The sequence below is a fragment of the Apium graveolens genome, chromosome 5 (genome assembly GCF_009905375.1).
Source record: "Apium graveolens cultivar Ventura chromosome 5, ASM990537v1, whole genome shotgun sequence".
NCBI classification, from domain to species: domain Eukaryota; kingdom Viridiplantae; phylum Streptophyta; class Magnoliopsida; order Apiales; family Apiaceae; genus Apium; species Apium graveolens.
Window position 1 is genome coordinate 294,985,822 of NC_133651.1, and position 22,873 is coordinate 295,008,694.

The following is a 22,873-nucleotide window of genomic DNA, read 5'->3' on the forward strand; positions in this document are numbered from 1 at the left end:
ACTTTATAAAATAAAAATATTTTTTAAACGATTTGTAAATTATATTAAAAATTTATTAACTCTTTATTAATAAGCGAAATCATGTCTAATTTGGTGTTAAAAGTACCAAAGTACTAAATTTTGGTACTTACCTGACATAAGTTGACTTCTATTCTCAATAAACTTTATTTTTAACGCAAATCGACTTCCATTCTTTGTCAATTTTATTTTCTTTTTAGTTAGTGTTCATCCAATCGTCTATTTATTTTATAAAATAAAAATATTTTTTAAGCGATTTGTAAATTATATTAAAAATTTATTAAGTTACGTTAAATTTAGTAAAATAACTTATATTTATTTTCAATTTTAGAAAAATTACAAACTACTAAGTAAACTACCGACACAAATTGACTTATAATCTCGGTAAACTTTATTTATTTATATAATATTTACTTTTATTTTGAAAAACTACTAACTACAAAGTAAACTATTAACACGAATTGACTTATATTCTCTGTAAACTTTATTTTTTATAGTATTATTTTAAAAATAATTAAATAATAGCAAATGACTTTAGTAACATTTATTAACTTTTAAATTGAAAATTATTGATTTAACAATTGTATGTTACTGTCCACCACAATGTTTATTTACTTCAAATTAGAAAATATATTTTAACAGTAACAAATTTATGGGTTGTATTTAAGTTATATTAAGTAATATTAAATTAAGTTTAATAACATCTATTTACTTTTAATTTGTAAATTAATTTTTAACGATAATTAAGTAATATTAAATAAACTATATTGAAAAGGCTAATTATAAGATGATTATCAAATTATATTAATTAATATTAAATTATCTAAAGAACAGATATTTGGTTCATAAGATAGAGATACAATTCGTTTCACAAAAATAAAACTAATATGTTAGATTTCTATATCAAGTAAAATAATGCAAAACTAAAATTATAGTGAAACATTTTATAACTGATTCGATTCTTTTTAACCACATAAATATTTTTTGCAAGTACCAATTTAATATTGATATTAATGTATTAATTTTAATTCATGTTTCGTACCGATTATGAATAATTCTCTACAAATATTAATTCGATATTTTTAACCTCAGACCCGTGTTCCGCACGAGTTATCAACTATTTATACTAATAAAAAACCATGTTTAGTTACTAAATCTTTGGTACTCACTAGAAAATTATACAAATATTTTTAAAATTTTATATAATAGAATCTCAACTGACAAAAAATAACTTTTACTCTGTTTAAATTTTATTTCCCTACATTTTTTATTTGTTACTCAACATCCAAGCGTCAAATTACTTTAAAATAATCGTATTAGTAAGTTAAAATGTCAGATTTATATAAGTAAATAATTAGGTGCATACATAACTAAAACTATACGGTGAAATTTTAGAGTTGCCCATAAATTCGATTTTTTTAACTACATATTTTAACAATATTTTATATATTAGATTTATATATGTATTTTACACGGATTATGAGTTTAAATTTTATATTAATAATAATGTGATTCTATTATTTTTAATTTCGGACTCGTGCTTAGCACGGGTTACCGACTAGTTAAAATATTAATAATATAAACGATTAAGTTTTCAAATTTTTGTTTAGTAAACTCATTAATCACGAAGGAAACGACCCCTCTATATATTGAACTGTGACATAAAAATATCTCCCAAAATCTGTTACCAAGTATAATTTTTCATTGGATCATGCACGATATCTATGTTATGTATAATTAAGATAATTAATGATGAGGGAAGAGTGGGAGCAGCACTTTATTATTTAACCGATCCGTGTCCCGCAATGGTGCACTAAAATAAATTAATACCTGATCTTTGGGATGATAGAAGGGACACATCATCAGGCCACGTTTCATATATATAATTGTTTTATTAATACTTTAATATATCGCTTATAACAAAATTAGAAACTACAATTTGGCAGGAACATCCCATTTTAACACCCACAAAAATAGGAAGTGTGACAACATGAATCTCTTTGGATAGTTGCAACTCAAGTTGGTAGCAACACTAATAAATATGTACACACGCTGTATTCAAATTAAAATTATATAGCGTGTGATGTTAGTTGTTTATTAATCAGCGGGTCTAGGCGGCCGTACATTCATATCCCCATTCTCCACGATGCCTATAAGTGAATTGTTTCAACACTTGAAATCACAAACCCAATCATAAGTTTATAACCCATCCCTTACACACATATCTATTACCAACACCTCTCTTGACCTCTTTTTTCAGTAACCTTCATATTTGTTATTATGGCATCCTCTATGACAAGTACTGTTGCACCATCAGAGTACAAGAACTCGCCTACTCGAGCCACCGTCACCACCAGCAAGCAATCGGCGGTGGTGGAGGTGGTGTTGAGGGTGTTATTGTTTCTGACGTCGTTAACAGCCGTGGTTGTCATGGTTACAAGCAAACAAAAGGAGTTGGTTCCATTTCCGCCGTTCGGGATGGTGCCGAATACTAGCAGATTTACTGACACACCTGCATTTGTGTAAGTCGCATTGCATGCTTTTGCACATAACACACACATGCACATCCGCTCAGTAACAGGATCATCTAAAATCGTAAGGTGTTACTTGAGTTACAAAAAAAGTTCCGTATATAATCTAGTCTAACAGATTGTCGCAGAGTTTAAAATCTAGACTTGTTTACCCTTTTAAGTTTATCTTTAAGGTACTCTTGTCCTTTAAAAGATCCTTTATGACAATTAGATAGCTACAATAAGGTTAGTATCAGAGCACCTTCTGGGATCAGCTTGGTCATAGTCCACTTAGTTAGCACAAAATGTGAATTTTATTTTAGTCTAGTTCTAACTACTCATGCACTAATATTTGTCTTTGATTACGAGATAATACGAAATTTGATTGATTTTCCACCTACTAAATACTAAATCCTATATGCACAGAACAATGACATGCAACAAACATTTCGTAATTTATAAAACACTACATCGCGTCTACATGATATTATAAACATCTCTACTAATTAAGTATCTGTGAAAAACTGCAGATACTTTGTAGCAGCACTCTCCACGGCTGGTCTTTACAGCATCATAACAACTTTGTTGAGCATCTCAGTGTTGTCAAAGCCAGGCTACAGCAAAATACTGGCATTCTATATTGTTGCCATGGATGTGGTAAGCCTGCCTTCATTCTCAAACCTGTAATTCATAATTGTGTCCATAATCTTGCATATCGTTTCAAAATTAAGGAGTTCGTGTAAAACAAATGCAGGTGATGTTGGCAATTGTAGCAGCAGCATCAGGAACTGCAGGAGGAGTTGCTTACATTGGACTTCGAGGAAATTCTCATTCACGTTGGAACAAAATCTGTAACATATATGACACATTCTGCCAACACACAGCAGGCGCCATTCTAGTTTCATTGTTTGCTGCCACTCTTCTCATTTTGTTGATTCTGCACTCTGTTTTCACCATGAATCGCAAAATTCCCAACTAGACTACGATTTGTCAGCCATTTTATTTTTCTATCTGTATTATTTTTACACGAACCCTTACTGTTGAACAATCTTTGATAAACATAAACTTGCAATTTTTTTTGCCTTGCGGATACGTAAATAGTTAAGTAATTTCTTCCACGAGAGCAAGAGAAAAGAAAAACTAGAAAAACTAGGACCTAACAAAGAGAAGTCACATATATTTTCTAGTAATTTCTATCAACCGGAATTGCATGTGCCTAGTTCACAACTCCCTTATTTGTAAAAAATATCCCATTCCTTGATAGACACGTAAATATAGCCGCCAATTTCGTACACTACACAAAAATGACACGAAAATAATGAGTTTGATTTGACATTTTTGTTACGCGAACACGAAAGTACATGGATGAATTTAGTGTCGGTTTTTGGATTACACTTGGATACACGACACGAAACGAAAGTACACGAAATAAATCAATATTTAAATTAATTTATCAAAATTATATGAATACATATATCTTATAATAATATTTTACATATAATATGTACATAAAATAGATTCAAATTTAAATTTCATAAAAACTGAATAAACTTGAGTCTTTATAACTTATTAACTTACGATTCGACTAATAAAAACTTAATATTTAAATATATATTTTATTTATCTTTATTTTTATTATCAATTTTAAATTACAAGAAACACGACACAAAACGTACACGAAATGAAGGTACACGAACGCGAAACGAAACGAAACGAATTCTTAACGGTTCGGATTTGAGTTGAGCATTCATGACACGAAAGTACACGTCACGAAAGTATACGAAACGAACGAATTGCCAGCGCTCCACGTAAACAGGCCTGCCCCTTATCCAAACATGGTTTCCAAAACAACAATAATAAACATACAAGTAGGGGTGAGCAACGGGACCGAACCGGAACCGAAAGAACCGAGAACCGAAATAGCAATATTTCAAGAACCGAACCAGACCCGTTTATATGTAAGAACCGAACCGGAACCGAACCGCAAATTTTGGTTCGGTTCGGTTCTGAACCGAAGTTATATTTCATTTTATATTTATTTATTTAGCATATTATTTTATATTCTAAGTTTTTAAATTTTGACTAGTTTTGATTATTTATTAAGGGTAACTTAATAAAAAAGGATTTTTATTAGTGGTGGATCATTTTAAATTCGATTACTTTCTAATATATAAGAAGAAAGATATTTATAGAAATATTCGAAACTCCATATATATTTAAAGAAACGAGTAATATGATAAAAATCATATTTTTCTTAAAATTTATCAAAATATTATAAATAAGAAAACATAATACGTAATATATAGACATATATTTATATATATTTTTGTATTTATTCATTTATATACGGTTCGGTTCGGTTCTTACGGTTCTAGTATGTTAAGAACCGAACCGAACCGAACCGAACTGAGAACCGAAATTTCTAGAAAAACAAGAACCGAACCGGACCCGAATTAGTGAAGAACTGAACCGGAACCGCAATTGATCGGTTCGGTTCGGTTCTCGATTCTAAACCGGGAAATGCTCACTCCAACATACAAGTACTAACATAGATAGGAGAAATAATTTAACTTTAAGAACTCAACTACTGAGTTTATTAGAAAGTAGCAGACTATATTATAAATGAAAATGTCGAGACTTTTTTCACTTCTTTTTCGTCATTGATCCACATGAAAGATTGATTTAAAACTTGTTCCATATGTAAGTTCGTACATTTGAAATTTTTATAAAGGTTAATACAGAATTTCGAGGCTTTACACTTATTTTTTTATTTATGATCTACATGAAAGATTGACTTTAAAACTTGTTCCCCGTATAAGTTCCTATAAACGAATTAGGAAAGAGAACTTACTTTCGCCTTAAATTTAATTTATCACCTACGTCAAAGATTGACTTTAAACTCATCATGCACGTAAGTTTGAATATTCCAAATAACAGAGAGAGAATATCTTTTTTCCCTAAATGAGTATTGATAATGTCTTAGTGAGAGCAAGTCCAACAGCTCCCTTATATGAGCTCTTAAATTCAATTATAAGAATTTTGACAAAAAATGGTGCTCCAACGGTATCTTAGTGCTTCCTTAAATCACTAAGACATGGTCCTTCTTCTTTAACATTAAGGAACTTCTATTACTCCTTTATAACACTTTTAGCAATAAAAAATTCATCTCTCTTTCTTCCTTTTACTTTTCACTCTCTATCTTTCACTTTTTGTCCATATATTTTCAAATTTATTAATATAATATTAATAAGGAATGAAAATAACGATCATTGTTGGAATTCAATTTTAAAATCATGTCTTAAATCACTAAGAACTAATATTTTATAATATTTATAGGGAACCCACTAGAACACTATTGGACTTGCTCTGAGAGCATTCACAATGGGAGTACCCTTTCCAGTTTTTCTAATGTGCCATGTAGGCATTTATCATCCTTTCTAACATAAATGGCCAATATACTCCAACGGTGTCGAGCCCAGTTAGAGTAATAAAATAGTAAACTCTTACTACCTCCGTCCCGTTCGATTCTATACGTTTACTATTTGCACGTATTTTGAGACTTTTATAAAATATAGTTTGATAATGTTTTTTTCAAACTTTTTTTTTTGAATAAAAGTTTAAACATGAAACTTTTATTCAGGATTTTTTTTAAAAAATATTGTGAAGTTATATTTTAAATGAGTATTGAAAAGTGTGCCGAAAAGTAACGTATAGAATTAAATGGGACAAAGGGAGTAATTAAATATAATACATGAATATGAAGTTAAGTGTACAAAAGAATAAAAAACATAAAATAATACTTAATGTACAACACTGTCAAGAAGTGGCAAGGCCCACCATAGAGGTCCTGCCTACTTTTATATAACATCCTCCAATGCTAATTTGCTGGGATAGTTCCATTTCACACATCCCTATGCACGAACTGGGCTCCCATTGTGGGTGCTCTAATGACTAATCTCTTAAAACATTTTAACGTACAACGTACGAATGGTTAGAAAATGAAAAATTTGAGTCATTTTTTAGACATGTTTTTAATGTAATTTTTTAAAATTAATTGTTAGAGGTTGATCCTTAATATGAGCACTTAAAATTTCATATTAGATTTAAATCATTTTTTAGTGTAATTCATAAAAAAAATTGAGTTGAAGTTAAGCTTGAAAGGGTTGTGTGGGTTTGTCCCACATTGATAAGGTAAAGAGAGATTGTATGTTTTATATAGTACCATGTGCAAGAGTAGTTTACAACTATTAAGGCATGTGGGAGTACATGATATTATTGTCTGCCTCTCATGCCCACACACGTGCCGCCGCCAACTTAGTTGTGTCTGATCTGACAAATCCTGACGCCGGTCAGGATTGTTAGTGTGTGTGCCATTATGTTTATGTTATAAAAAGACATTTGGATTATTAATTATGATTCTATGGATTATTCTTTAGTAATATATTATATCTTTATTTTATGCGATAAAAAGTTAGATTAATAAATGTCCTTGTAATATGATATGTAAATCTATATCTCTAAGTACGTGACTTAGAAATGAGATTATGAGAATAATATTGATATTCCTATAGGTCCCTAGTCAAGTAATATTGTTAAGGGACAATAATAAATACATTGAGACTAATATTGATTGATGATCACACCTCATTAATCATAATGGTGATACTAAAATCAAAACACAAACACATGTATTAGATACATGGTGTTGGATTGACCCGTTGTAAGATAATACATATTTCTAGTGTCATAAGTTAATCTCACAGTGATAATGATGTATTGGTCCTTAGACCTGAAGTCATTATATTTATATACAAGAATTAATATATTTTGATACTATTGAAAGTTATCATTGACCAGATAATAATAAAAGTAGACATTAGGTATATTATATGTTAGATATATTTGATAATGTCATGGCTAATGTGATTCATGTTTAGTTTTCAGATCTTACTTAAACAGGATAAATCAGTACTTACTGGAAGTCAGGACTTAAGGATATCAGTACTTATATTATCAGGAGATAATTATCAGAAGATGGATATCAGAACTTAAGTACTGACAGACGTTCAGATAAGGAAGGAAGTTGGTTAAAGGAAAGAAGATCGAGACAAACATAAGAAGAGATATGCATGAAGATGGAATTCTATGAAGAATAGAATACTTGGAAGAAAAGATATCTGATTGATATATTTTAGGAAGCAGCATTATATTCCATATCAATTAGCGATTATCTTGTAACTGTGTAGTATATAAACACAGACATAGGGTTTACACTATAAGTGTTATCACAATCGAGAAGATTATTCATTGTAACCCTAGCAACTCTCGTGATATTTGTTCATCACTGAGAGAGGACAGTTCCATACTAGAACAGAGTTTATTGTTTTGAATAAAGTTTGTTTTCTGTTACTTGAGTTATTAAAGTTCGATTTGATTGTGTTGTACACTGTATTCACCCCCCTCTACAGTGTGTGTGACCTTACAAGTGGTATCAGAGCCTATCTGTTAACACACAAACAGTTTAAGATCCAAAAATAATCATGTATGAAGTAGAAACTCCAACTAAGCCCACCAAAACTGAAGAACCTCCAAAGACACAAATTCAAAGCCGATATGAGACTATTAGAGTTTCCATATTGAGACCATCTAAATATCCCATATGGAAGGTGAGGATGACCATATTTCTGGAAGCTACAGATCCAGAATATCTTGATAGAATCAAGGAAGGGCCTCACAAACCAACCAAGCTCGCTGTTGTAGTTGCAGGTGAAGCAGCAAAGTCAGTACCAAAAGAAAAGAGTGACTACACTGCTGAAGATATCACATCAATTGCTAAGGATGCTAAGGTACGACACTTACTGCATAGTGCTATTGATAATGTAATGTCAAAAAGGGTAATAAACTGCAAGACTGCAAAGGAGATATGGGATGCCTTGGAAACAAGATGTCAGGGAACAGATGCGATTAAGAAGAACAGGAAGACAATACTCACTCAAGAGTATGAACACTTTGACTCAAAGGCTAATGAGTCATTGACTGATTTATATGATAGATTTGTCAAACTCTTGAATGATTTGTCACTGGTTGATAAAGAGTATGATCTTGAAGATTCAAACCTTAAATTCCTGTTAGCTCTTCCTGAATGCTGGGATTTGAAGGCAACAACAATAAGAGACAACTATAATCTTGATGAAACAACTCTTGATGAAATTTATAGGATGCTCAAGACTCATGAACTTGAGATGGAACAAAGAAGCAAGAGGAAAGGAGGAAAGTCAAGGACAGTTGCTCTTAAGGCTGAAGAAGAATCCCCCAAGGCAGCAACCTCAAGGAAAGACAAGGGTAAAGCTCTCTTCACAAAGTCTGATACCGAGACATCAAGTTCTGAAAGTGATGATGACTCAGAATCTGAAAGCTTGCCAGAGACGGATGCTGATGAAGAGATGATGAAGCTGTGTGCTCTTATGGTGAAAGGAATCACAAAGATTGCATACATGAAGTTCAGGAAAGGAAAGAAGTTTTCCAGGAAAGGTCCAAGTTCTGATAAGAAGAATTTCAGAAAATCTGAGGGCAGAGAAGGAAAGTCTGACAGAGGAGATTATACAAATGTCAAATACTACAACTGTGGTGAGAAAGACCACATATCTCCTGATTGCAAGAAAGTGAAGGGTGACAAAGGCAAGGCTCTTGTCACAAAGAAGAAAAGCTGGACAGACACCTCAGATTCTGAAAGTGAGGAGAATTATGCCTTGATGGTAAATGCTGATAAGGCAAGTGCTGAAAGCAGTTCTGAAGCTGCTGAATTAAAGGTACCTCAAACTACTTATGCCTTTCATACTGATGATATTAATGAGTTGAGAAGATATTTTAAAACCATGTTCATTAGTTATAGAGATCAAAATTTAACATGTGAAATATTAACTTCTGAAAATCTTGCTTGCAAAAAGAGGAATGATTATTTAGAAAAAGAGTTAGTCATGTTCCATCAAACTCAGAAAGATAGAGATGATGCTTTCTATGTTAGGGATAAAGTACTTAAAATGAATGAATCTCTAAAAGCTGAGTTAGAAAAGGAAAGAGAGATTATCAGGACTTGGACTAACTCTGGCAGAACAACTCAGAATTTGTTAAGTAGTGAAAACTGGAAAGAGGGCTTAGGTTATGGAGAGGATAAAAATGATAAAGGAACTGTAGATATTAAGCCTATAATTGTTAATCAAAAATCTAAGTTAAAGCATGTTAAGTTTGTAGCTGTAAAGTCTGATAATGAGAAATCAGAAGTTAAAAAGGAATTAACTTCTGACAAACTAAAACAGGAAAAGACAACTGAAGTAAACATAGGCTTAATGATAAAGAAGCAGCTTAAGCATAAGCTGAAAGATGTTAAGAATACAAACAAGGTAAAGTCACCTAGGAAAAATGGGAATGGAAAGGAAGGTGTGGATAAAAGTAATAATTATAAGCCTATTCCGGATGCTCCTAGGAAAACGTGTCATAACTGTGGAAGTTCTAACCATCTGGCTTCTTTTTGCAGGAAGAATAAGAACATAAACTCCTTACCTTCAAAGTCAAGAGTTAAGAGTCAGTCTGTTAGATATAAGCCATAAAATCCTTATTTTCATTGTGGTAGTTTATGGCATTCCATTTATACTTATAAGAAATATCATAGTTTGTACTATGATTATTATCAAATAAAATCTTCTTTAAAGAAAGTTATCATTGTTCCTTCTAGTGTAAGTTCTGATTCAAAGTCTGATAGTGTAAATTCTGATAAGAAAAATGTTAACATAAACTCTGATGCTAAATCCGCTGTAAATGTTAACAGACTTAATAAGGCCAAAGGATCCAAGCATGTCTGGGTCCTTAAAACTAATCATTAGTGGTCTTTGTGATTGCAGGGCAACAGGAAAAACATCCTAGTTCTGGACAGTGGATGTTCAGGACATATGACTGGAAATAAAGCCCTGCTATCAGACTTTGTGGAGAAGGTTGGCCCAAGTGTTTCTTATGGAGATGGCAACATTGGAAAAACATTGGGATATGGCAATATCAATCTTGGGAATGTCATCATTAAGGAAGTAGCTCTGATCTCAGGACTTAAACACAATCTGCTGAGTGTCAGTCAAATCTGTGACAAAGGTTATCATGTGGATTTCTTTGAAGAACACTGTGAAGTTGTAAGTAAATCTATAGGTAAAGTTGTTCTAAAAGGATATAGGCGTGGTAGCATTTATGAAGCCAAGCTTTCAACAAGTACTGATGGTTCTGCAATCTGTCTGATGAGTAGAGCATCAATTGAAGAAAGCTGGAATTGGCACAAGAAACTCTCTCATTTAAATTTCAACAATATAAATGAGTTGGTCAAGAAAGATCTTGTGAGAGGACTGTCAAAGTCAGTATTTGCTCCCGATGGCCTTTGTGATTCTTGTCAGAAGGCCAAACAAAGAAAATCTTCATTCAAGAGCAAGACTGAATCATCAATTCTTGAGCCTTATCACCATGTTGATCTATTTGGTCCAGTAAATGTCATGTCTATTACAAAGAAGAAATATGCTATGGTCATAGTGGATGAGTTCACCAGATACACATGAGTGTATTTCTTGCACACAAAAAGTGAAACTGCATCTCTCTTGATTGATCATGTCAAGCAACTGGATAAATTGGTCAAAGACTCAGTGAAGATAATAAGAAGTGATAATGGTACTGAGTTCAAGAATTTGATAATGGAAGAGTTCTGCAAAAACCATGGAATCAAGCAGGAATTCTCTGCTCCTGGAACTCCACAGCAAAATGGAGTTGTTGAAAGAAAGAATAGAACTCTTATTGAAGCTGCACGAACAATGCTTGATGAAGAAAAGCTTCCAACCTATTTCTGGGCTGAAGCTGTGCAGACTACTTGTTTTACTCAGAATGCAACACTAATTAACAAGCATGGAAAGACACCATATGAGATGGTGAAGAAAAAGAAGCCAAATCTGAAGTATTTTCACGTATTTGGATGCAAATGCTTTGTTCTTAAGACTCATCCTGAACAGCTATCCAAATTTGATTTAAAAGCTGATGAAGGAATTTTTGTTGGGTATCCACTTTCCACAAAAGCCTTCAGAGTCTATAACTTGAGAACAAGAGTGGTCATGGAATCTATCAATGTCTCCTTTGATGATAAGAAGGTTACTGGGCTTGAAGAATTCAATGATCATGAGCAGCTGAGATTTGAAAATGAAGACTTAAATTCTGATACTGAAAATCCCGACAGTCTAAATCCTGATACTGCAAGCTCTAATGGATTAAACTCTGATGTTATTGAAACTGTGGTGACTACGCCAAAGGGAGATGCACCTATGCAGGGGGAGCATACTCAAGATATAACCACATCTCAAGAAGCATCAGAACATACATCTGGCTCTTCAAGTTCTGATTCGTCAAGTTCTGATAAGGCAAGTTCTGATAGTTCTGAAAATCTAAATTCTGAAGAATCCAACTCAGAGAGCATAGTTTCAGGGGGAGCATCAGAAAATGTTAATGAAGACAGCATGGATCATGGGGGAGCATCCAGTTCTAGAGAAAACCTTCCATCTGCAAGGAAGTGGACTAAATCATATACATTTGATTTGATAATTGGAAATCCTGATGCAGGTGTCAGAACTAGAACAGCTACTTCAAGTGAATGTCTTTACAATTCTTTTCTTCCTCAGACTGAGCCAAAGAAAGTGGAAGAAGCTCTTCAAGATGCTGATTGGGTGCAAGCAATGCAGGAAGAGTTAAATGAATTTGAAAGAAACAAAGTCTGGACCCTAGTACCAAGACCAAAGAACAGATCTGTTGTTGGTACAAAATGGGTATTCAGAAACAAAACTGATAGTGATGGCATAATTACAAGGAATAAGGCAAGGCTGGTTGTAAAAGGATATTCTCAACATGAGGGAATTGATTATGATGAAACATTTGCACCAGTTGCTAGATTGGAAGCCATAAGGATATTTTTGGCTTATGATGCTCACAAAAAGTTTACTGTCTTTCAAATGGATGTGAAAAGTGCTTTTCTCAATGGAGAATTAGAGGAAGAAGTATATGTTGAACAACCTCCAGGCTTTGTAGATTCCAAATATCCAGATTATGTCTACAGGCTTGATAAAGCACTTTATGGACTTAAGCAAGCTCCAAGAGCATGGTATGAGACTTTAGCTCAGTTTCTTCTGGAAAGTGGATTTAACAGAGGAACAATAGACAAAACACTGTTCTACCTCAACCATGGAAAGGACTTACTTCTGGTCCAGATTTATGTTGATGATATCATTTTTGGTTCTACAAATGACAGACTTTGCAAGAAGTTTGCCAAACTGATGCAGTCAAGATATCAAATGAGTATGATGGGGGAACTTAACTATTTTCTGGGCCTTCAAGTCAAGCAGAATGAAGAAGGCACATTTATTTGTCAAACTAAGTACACCAGGAATTTGCTGAAGAAATTTGGAATGCAAGATTGTTCAAGTGCATCCACTCCCATGGCCACTACAACAAAACTGGAGAGGGATACTGGTAAATCAGTAGATATTACTGATTACAGAGGTACGATTGGCTCTCTACTCTATCTAACTGCTAGTAGACCTGATATCATGTATGCTACCTGTCTTTGTGCAAGATTTCAAGCAGATCCAAGAGAACCTCACTTAACAGTTGTGAAAAGGATTTTCAAATATCTTAAGGGAACAGCTGATCTGGGATTGTGGTATCCCAGAGAATCAGATTTTAAACTAATAGGTTACTCAGATGCAGATTTTGCAGGTTGCAAAATTGACAGGAAAAGCACAAGTGGAAGCTGCCAATTTCTTGGAGGCAGATTGGTTTCTTGGTTTAGCAAGAAACAAAAGTCAATTTCCACATAAACTGCAGAAGCAGAGTTCATTGCTGCAGGAAGCTGTTGTGCACAGATTCTTTGGATAAAGAATCAGTTACTGGATTATGGGTTAACATATTTTAAAATCCCTATTTACTGTGATAATCAAAACGCTATTGCTATGACAGGTAATCCAGTTCAACACTCAATGACAAAGCACATCAGCATTAGGTACCACTTCATAAGGGAACATGTGGATGAAGGTACAGTGGAATTGCACTTTGTTCCAACAGATCAACAACAAGCAGATATCTTCACAAAACCACTGTGTGAAGCTACTTTTACAAGATTGGTAAATGAACTTAGAATGGTTTCAGGTTCTTTCTCTAAATCTGCTTAGTTTTTGTTCTGATGCATCAGACTTTATGATCAGTATTTACAGAAATTACTTTCCTTGTGTATTCTGTGCTTACCTGAAAATTGCTTAAGTACTGATTGTTGTCTGATGTGAATTTCTAAACTTTGATAATGATATGTCTGTTTATGTGTCTATTCAATCCTACGAGGATAACTGTGCTACATGTTGACCTAGTAGTCTTCAATATACTAGAGATCCCATGTTAGAAGTAATTATTTCTGTGGAAATTTATTGACACAAGTAAATTCTGATTTTGAGCTTAGTTGAGTTTACTTTGTATATCTTATTACTAAGTCAAAAACTAGAATAATGCTTCTCATCTGTTAAGTTCTGATTCTAATAAATCTGTTGAATGTACTAAGTGCTGATAAACCTCACTTATCAAAAGAAAAAGGAAAAGAAACAAGGAATAAAAATCAGGTACTCCTTTGAGATCTAGAGTAAAAATGTGGAAGGGACGACCTAAGTGCATTGCTGGTATTAAGTAATATACATCGAAAAAGAAAATAAATATTTTTCTTGGTGACTTTTCACACTCTATGATTACTGGAGAAATACTCTGATAATAGCATAAATTCTGATAAGCAGTCGTGACTCACTTACACTGAGAAGCCACTGCAAAATGGAATTTAAAAAGATGCACAAAATTAGCACAAGACAGTTGAGGTGGACTCATGCATGAACTCATTTAATAGTAGGCTTCAGAATAATGACATATTTTAAGTAAAGTTTTAGTTATGCCTTATTTCTAAGATATTCTGAAGTAAATCAGACTTTATTCTTTGTCTGATATTTAGCTTAATGCACACACTGACACTCCATATGAATGATGAAAATTTCTGTGCTGATCCCTGTTGTTGTAGATGAACAGTCATGTGTCAGATTGCATAAATTCTGAGGACAGGTTCTGTTGAACGTTCTGATGATTAAGTTCTGAAGAATCGATATCAGAATTTGGGTGAAGAATTACGGAGATAGGCATTCATTTTTTGAGTTCAGAAATCATGTTCTGATGACTGGCAAGTTCTGATATAAGTCTAAGTTCTGATATTCAAATTCTGATCCTTTACTTGACTTATTTGTGGTTACAATCTGAAACAGTCTCCTTTTTCAAATCAGAATATGTTTGGGTAGAATATTAAGAGTCAATCTAATTAGGGTTAGTAGAACACGTACATGCACAGTAATTTTTTACATTTTTCTTGTGCGCATTAAACCCTGTCTTACACTTCCAATGACTGTTTTTCGTCTTCCCAGTCTAGGGAGACGGGGTAGAATTATTTCTACCTGTCCGCATTAAATTATCCATGCGTCTCCTGGCATTCTATTGCCTATATAAACAAACACCTCCTTCCAGCTAAATACTATTCCCTTCCTCAAACACTTACTCTCTTTTCCCTCATATACACAATATTATGGTTAACTACAATATGTTTTTAAACTATGAGACCTTCAACATGGAGTTAAGCCCTGAGGGATGGCAGCAGGAATGACACGTGACTGTCATTCCTGATGAGATTTGGGACTCGGTTCCCCAGGAGGTTCTCACACACCTCCTGTTCTTTTATATGGACTACCATCGCCATCTGGAGCGATTGGAGGAGGAAAGGCTGGAAGCTCTCCGCCAGCAAGAACGAATCATCAGACTCGCTATTCTTTTTGTAGAGAGTAGGAAGAAGAAGTAACTTATTTTCTTCTTCCTATTTTTCTTCATCGTCAGCCTTGCCCTGCTTCTTGAGCTAGGACTAAGGCTGTTGATGTTAGGATTAGAAGCTTAGGACAGTCTTGTAATTCTCTGATGTAATTTCAATTTCATGAATGTATTCTCTTAATATATTAATGAAATTTCTTATTTTTGCAAGATTCTGTCTCTGAGATGTTTGCACATTTAAATGCACTGTTAAGTCCTGATATATCCATTTTCTGATGATCATTTTAATCATTGATTTAAATTAAGTTTTGACTTTAAAATATCAGTACTTGTTTCCTTGATTTATTTTGGTCATTCTCACGCTTGAAATTTATTTTCAGAATATTGGTTTTGCAGTGAAAATAATTGAATAAGTGGGAACAATTTAAATTTTGAATTAAAACTGACTTACCTCAATTAATGGGATTACTGGGTAAGTGAAACGGTTTTTTCCTTGAAAACCTGCATGTGATAAGTCATGATTACTGTTTTCCCGTGCCCATTAACTATTCATTATTGCTGCATGTCTGACAGGTGTCCAACGATTATATTTTTTTTATCAAGTATAAGTAAGAGAGAGAAGATTATACAATCTTTTATTTACTTTTAGACTTTATCTCTCTTTCTTTGCTTTTACTCTCTCTCATCTCCTGATGTTGGTTTTTCATATAGACATTTTATCAAACACCTAACAGGCAATCTTAATTTTTGATTTTTCTCATGGCACCTAAGGATTTGATCATTGATGGAGCTAAGTTCGTTCCAAATAACTATGCTGCAATTCTCGAACATGCTGAAGCTCCGTCTAAGTTGCATTTTGTGCAAGATCTTCTTGCACACAGTGAAATTGGGTATGCATTGACCCAACCTTCAGTCTCTTCAAGCCAACAAGTTCTGACGTTTTGGCGGACTGGGCATTTTGATAATCGTGGTACAACTGGTACTCCCAGTATTGTTTTTGAAGTGGATGATTCTGACCATGTGGTAACTCCTGGTACAATTCGTAAGGCCTTACATTTACCAGAAGGCTGTACTTTTTCAACACCGGAGGAATCAGCTCTACAAGAGTTAATGGACAGTTTGGGGTATGAAAAGAGTTTGGCTAAGCTTGGACAGTTGAAACGGGCACATATCAGAAAGGAATGAAGCTTCTTCTTCGACTGCATCACTAAAGCCTTCGTGAATAAGTGTTCAAACATTGATGCCATTCCAATAATGAGTCAGCACATCGGGTATGCTATTATTAACCAAACTCATTTTGATTTTGCAAGTGTTGTGATAGGTTTCATAGGGGATAGGATGACAGAAGATAGAAATGTAGTTTACTTTGCTAGATTCTATCAGCTTATATATAACTTTTGCTGTACTGATCCCCCTCAACTAGCCAGTTCTTTATATCCACCCTTTAAAATTGCAAAACGAGCCTTTAATGACTTGGTAAATGCTGACCTTAAGAAAAAGGTGGTTAGACCTTTATAGATTCCTCAGTCTGTAAAACAGATCTTGGTAAATGCTGATCCTGAAACCTATAGATCTGTTTATCCTAATGTACAACCCACCACCACATCCCAAACACCACAGCAACCATCAGAACATACCACTCATACATCTATACCTCAACCCTCCCTCAGAACATATCTCAAATCATGTCTCTCAACTTCACAGACAGCTCAACCTTCATCCTCAGCACCTACTGTGAAGCCTTCATCTTCCAAGCCCAAGAGGATAAAGACTGTTTCTCAAACACCACATAAGAGAAGGAGGATTGTTCTGAGAGATATGTCTGATAGTGAGGAACAGGTTTCTTCATCAGGATCTGTTGTTAAAGAAGCTGAGAAAGTTCCTTCTCAAAAGGATTCTGGAATTGGGGGATTAAGCTTCTCAAAAGGCTTAGAAGAATGACTTCTGCTGAACCGCCCAAGGAATCCCCACCTTCAAAGAGATACAAGAAACAGAGAGCTAAAATGCCAGTTTCAGATGATGAGGAAACAACAACTAAGGAAGGAGATCAGGAATCTCTGATCTCACAAGGACAAGAATTTGCTGAAGCCACTGCTTCTCCATTAACTTCAACTCATGAAGCTGCTACAGAACAGGCCAACACACCATCCGTGTCTCCTGTTCATAAGACTGTATCTCCTGTTGATCCAGGCACAAGTGCTGAAATTGATATTCAGAACCTGGTTGTGCCTGAGGTACTTTACTTAGAAGCTCCAACAACAATTCATCCTTCAACAACACCTGTTACTGATGCTACTCAAACTCCAGAATTGTCTACTACGCCTTCTCTGCATCTAGATGCTGATGATCAGAATATAGGTGAGCATCAGGATATGGCTGTTGATCAGAACTTGGAAACAGATCAACACTTAGAGGATGATGCTGACGCCTCAATTGCTTCTCATACTGTTGTTTTATCAGAAGATTCTGATTCTGTAAGTTCTGATGCTGCAAATGCTGATGATACTGGTGATGCTGCTCCAAATGCAGATGCTGATGAAGCAGGTCCTTCAGGACATGCACCTCAGCAAACTGTTCACAAAAGTGAACTAGTTAAGAAGTTTATTACAAGAGAAGCACCAGTGCCTTGGAGTGAAACTCCTGCAGGACAGGAGTGGACTAAGGAATGGAACTCAGTTACCTGTGTTCCATCTGCAAAGACTCTTGCTGAGCACTTGACAAAAGCTGATGAGATGTTAATTAATGATGATTTCGAAACACAGCTTCGAGTCACTGCATTGAGTACTAAAAATCTGCAAGGTCTCCATTCCACAACTCATGAAGAGTTACATAAAATTCAGGAAGAATTACTCAAGCAAGAAATAGTTCAGAAAATTGAAAAGAAAAAATTCTTCCAACCTACCTTTGACAGAGTTGCTTATATTGAGAAGACCTAAGAGAAGCAACAGTCTCAGATTGAAGATATTTTAAAAAATCAAGCTTCTCAGCAATCTCAACTCGATGAAATCCAAGCCTCAGTGGAATTGCTTCTCTCTCTTATGTTACCTGCTCATACCAAAAAGGGGGAGAAAGTAATTAAGTCCAAATGCAAAACTGATAAGACACTGAAGGGGAAGGATTGTGATGCCCTCAATCTTGGGGTTAGGAAATGAGGACTCACACACCTCTATTCTAATAATTAAATATGCATAAACCCCGATTAACTACTAACAGGATCAACAGGATAAAGTATGAGACAAGATTACAACTATCAATCATAAAATATCACTTACAAACCCAAAATATTATTAAATAATTAATATCGATTCCGGCTGGGAACCGACAGATAACCCATTGTATCTATAAACACATCTTACTAGGCGTGAGCTCACTCATAACCTGTACTACCTGCTCTGGCAACTGGAAGCCCTCAACACGGTAGGGACCACCAGGTACGCTCTTACGAGCAGTACGCCTAAGCCTGACCATCTTTTTGCTTAACTGCCATGGTTAGATTAAAACAAAATGAGTGAGTAGAAAACTCAGCAAGTAACTATACAGCAGTTCTACAATATCAATTCTCAATATACTTTGAACAAACTAGGGCATTCTACTTTAGCTAATCTAGGTGGTAGATTTCCATATATTTATTTTTGTTTTCTTTGGGATAAGGAAAGGGTATCCGAAGAATAGTTGGGCTTTCAAGAAATAAAGCTCGAAACATGACAAAAGCCGACATTCATCATAATTCATTATAGGATCAAAATAGATCTTTCGATAGAGGAAAGCAACAGTATTTCAAGATATAGAATCATTCATATGATCAACAATTTCAGGAATCAGGCTTCTGAGCTTTAAGCTCCACAATAACATAATCAACTCTTTTCAAAACAGTATAAACCATTTTCATTTCCAAAAATCAATTTACTGAATAAAAGTTTCAGTTCCCTTTTTAAATAATCATTTAGAACCCTTGATTGGATCACTTATCTTTCCATTTCATTATATACGGGTGATCAGCCCGTATCGACCTCCATTCCGGTCTTTAAGGTACCATTCGGCATAATTTCAGCCTTAAATTGGACTAGTCCCACTAGCCTCTTACCATGACTGGACTAGTCCCACTAGCCTCTTACGTCACAATCCAATCCATCAGGAATTCATTTGGAAAACCTTGAGTTGGAAAACAATAGGTTTTCTAAAATTCATTTTATCATTACCAAGCCTTTGAAATCATTCGGACTCTTTCAAGTCAAAACTCATTCTTAATTCAGATTTTTAAAGAAACAAAGTTCAGGGAGTGAATCAAAGATACGCAAGGAACAATTATCAAGAATTCTGTAGCAAGGATAATAAGGTACTAAATTTGAAGGATCAGTAATAGCTTAGGGATCATTAGTGTGATCAAGAGAAACAGGGTATCATTAAACAGAGTTAACCAAGATAATCAATAGGATCAATATGATTCATGGCATTATAGGTAACTTGAACAGAAAGGTCTGGTTATCAATGAGTGAAATCAATAGGCTTATCAATAACAGGTTATCAAGAACAGGGATTCCTCAAATCAATATCAGCGTTTCATAAAGCAAGGGTTTCATACTTTAACAGTTCAATACTCTACATGGTATGAACAACATTTCCTTTACAATCATTTATACAAGTAATCAGAGTTACTTGCCTGAAATTGCTTTCCTGAGGGTTGAACTACTGCCACCTAGTATACTTTTCCCTTTCCTAGCCCGAATGCCCTCACGCTCCGAATCTACAATAAAAACCAAAAATCTTAATGAGATTCCCAACTCTCGTTCCCGGAACGATCTCTCTATACGATAACTCGATTATATCTTTGACTCGAGCATACGAATATAGATTATACAAATAAGCACACAACACATAGCACATAGCACAATCCTTTCTCATAGTTTTTATATCCTTATATTCCTAGCAATCAAAGCATACTCGCTTGACCTAGGTTATTTCTCAAATCACACTAACACGACTCTTTTACGAGTACTAGACCCATTTACAACCAAACATTTACGTGCATATTATCACTTATATCAATCGACTTAATTCCCTTTTCTTTTATTCCTTAATTCGAACCAAACAACAATCCAATCAAACAGAATCAAAGATTTTCACATATAAACACTCAATCATTCTTTCAATTACCAAAATCAAGTTTTGACCTTAATTTCTTATGGCCTATTCGGCCTTAACACTTATCACAATCAAGAATCAAACATGCAAAGCCCTTATTTTGACATGCATCAAGTATATCATCCCAAGCTAGTTTAATTTCATTTTTACAACTCGTTTAAACTCATAATTCAATCATAATCATGGATGATCACTCAATTTAACATTTAATCCTCTTTTGATCATAAGACCCATTCGGGTTTTCTATAAATCAAACATGCAAGAATAGATTTTGACATGCAAGGTTATATACCACATTTCTCTCTTGTTTTAATCCCCTATTAAATCATTTCATTCATTAAGTCACCAAACCATGCACTACTTAGTGATTTCAACTTAATCAATCCATCAAATCAACATGCATACACTTAATTACCAAATTATCCCCTTTTTAGTTTATTCTCCATTTGGCAAGAATCTAATTCACAACTCAAGGATTAAACATTAACATGCACAACTTGATCTTCTTTAAATTAACATGCAATCATTCTCTAGGTTTTATAAACTTAGTGTTCACCAAGATTAACTCACAAAAATCAATTTCCTTTCTTATTATCATAAAATTCGAACCTAAATTTAGCATGCAACAAGAATTCATTCCTTATTAATCAAATCACAATCCATCATTACTTTAAACAAGTTTTACTCAAATCAAGCCACTTTAAAGATTAAAACCATTCGACCTTATTCAAAAAACAAAACATGCAACTTAATATTCTTACTCCTTGAATCAAAATCATCCTATTTCTTAACATCAATTCATTAAATCATGCAATTAACCACAATCAACTTGATTTCTTTAAAATTATAATGGCCATTCGGCCTTTTTCAATTAAAACACCACATGCAAACATAAAGAATTGATCTTAAGATTCTAGAGCTCAGTTTTTAACATCATAGCTCACCACTGGTTCACCGGAGTTCATCACCGGTGGCGGTGACATCTCGGTGGTGCCCTCATTCGAGGGTGTCCAACCATGAGCCCCCGATTTCTTAACCAAAACCAATGCAACAACACCACATGCAATCTAATTTCAGCACGTTAATCACAGAACATGAACTAATCAAGCAAGCCCTCGGTTCTTGGCTTGAAACCGAACCCAAAACACACACACTTCGGCATGCAAGCACCAATACACACATGCACATACATCTACCTACACATAAGTGTTTATCATGAAGAATTAAGGATGATTGATGAGTTTGATCAAGGAAAAAGGAAGGATACCGAGAGAAATTGAAGAGAGAGCCGAGAGAGAGTTGTTCGAGTGAGAGAGAGAGAGTGAAAGAAAAAGAGGAGAGAAAAGAGTGAGTGTACGGCAAGAAGAAGAAAATGGGGGGGGGGGGGAAAGGAGTGTTTTATACTCCACCAAATAAGGGTAAAATAGTAATCTACTAACCCCCTTTTTAATTTGCATTTTGTTTCTCTTTTTACTCAAATATAACGAAATCCAAAGTAAAAATATTTCCCTCGCGGAAAGTCAAGAATTATTGAAAATGACATTTTTAACGCGTAGGCCTTGAAATTAGCTTTTTATCCATTACTCATAATAAGAATTTGAGCGAGCGGTTGATTTTATATGAATTTCGTAAACTCGCTTTAATAAATACCTTTTCCACATAAAATCGATTTAAAAATGCAAAGATCAACAATTAAATTCACTTATCATTTTTAAAAAGTCTCTAAGACCTCTACGAAGATAACAGAACAAATCCCATGTTTTTATCCATCTCAGATGATTTTATAAAAATGCACGAAGGTTAATTAAACCTTTACTTAAATCACATAATTCCTTTAAAATTCACAAAATTGACACAGAACATATAGTCATGCACACAGTCAAGCAATCACACGCATATAGTCACATAACGACTCACGTCTGATCATAGAATATATCACTCTTAAATCTTTATCCTCTTTTACGCGTATCGGGTCACGTTCAGCCTGACGGCCCGACGCTCAGCGTTTCGATTACACTTCTCATTATCTTTGCCAATCAACACGTCTCTTAAGACAAAATACTTTATTCATTCACTTCACATATAATTCACATTTTATATTATTTAATTTTCATACTAGGACGGGTTCCGTTCTACCTGAGGGCCCGAAACCACAGCTCGACTTCTAAGCTGACTCTTTAAATTGGAACGTTTTTATCCACGCTCCTTAACTCTAGTATACAGATAAGACAAATAATTACCACTTAATCACATAATCTCATCACATAACACATACTTTACTTTCTTAATTACGACGT

General features: G+C 34.3%; 1 protein-coding gene across 1 annotated transcript; it reads left to right on the forward strand.

Annotated features, from left to right (window-relative positions):
• The first annotated feature begins 1,991 nt into the window (after nt 1–1,991).
• LOC141659174 (CASP-like protein 1) lies at nt 1,992–3,593 on the forward strand. Its single transcript, XM_074465942.1, has 3 exons — nt 1,992–2,540; nt 3,059–3,185; nt 3,283–3,593. The coding sequence occupies exons 1-3, from the start codon at nt 2,299–2,301 to the stop codon at nt 3,505–3,507; spliced, it is 594 nt and encodes a 197-aa protein (XP_074322043.1). The 5' UTR covers nt 1,992–2,298; the 3' UTR covers nt 3,508–3,593.
• Nucleotides 3,594–22,873: the final 19,280 nt, after the last annotated feature.

Excerpts from the sequence above, each read along its gene's own strand:
- LOC141659174 (XM_074465942.1), top strand. The coding sequence starts at position 2,299 with ATGGCATCCTCTATGACAAGTACTGTTGCACCATCAGAGTACAAGAAC. Across the intron at positions 2,541-3,058 it reads ACTGACACACCTGCATTTGT|ATACTTTGTAGCAGCACTCT; the intron begins GTAAGTCGCATT and ends GAAAAACTGCAG. Across the intron at positions 3,186-3,282 it reads ATATTGTTGCCATGGATGTG|GTGATGTTGGCAATTGTAGC; the intron begins GTAAGCCTGCCT and ends AAACAAATGCAG.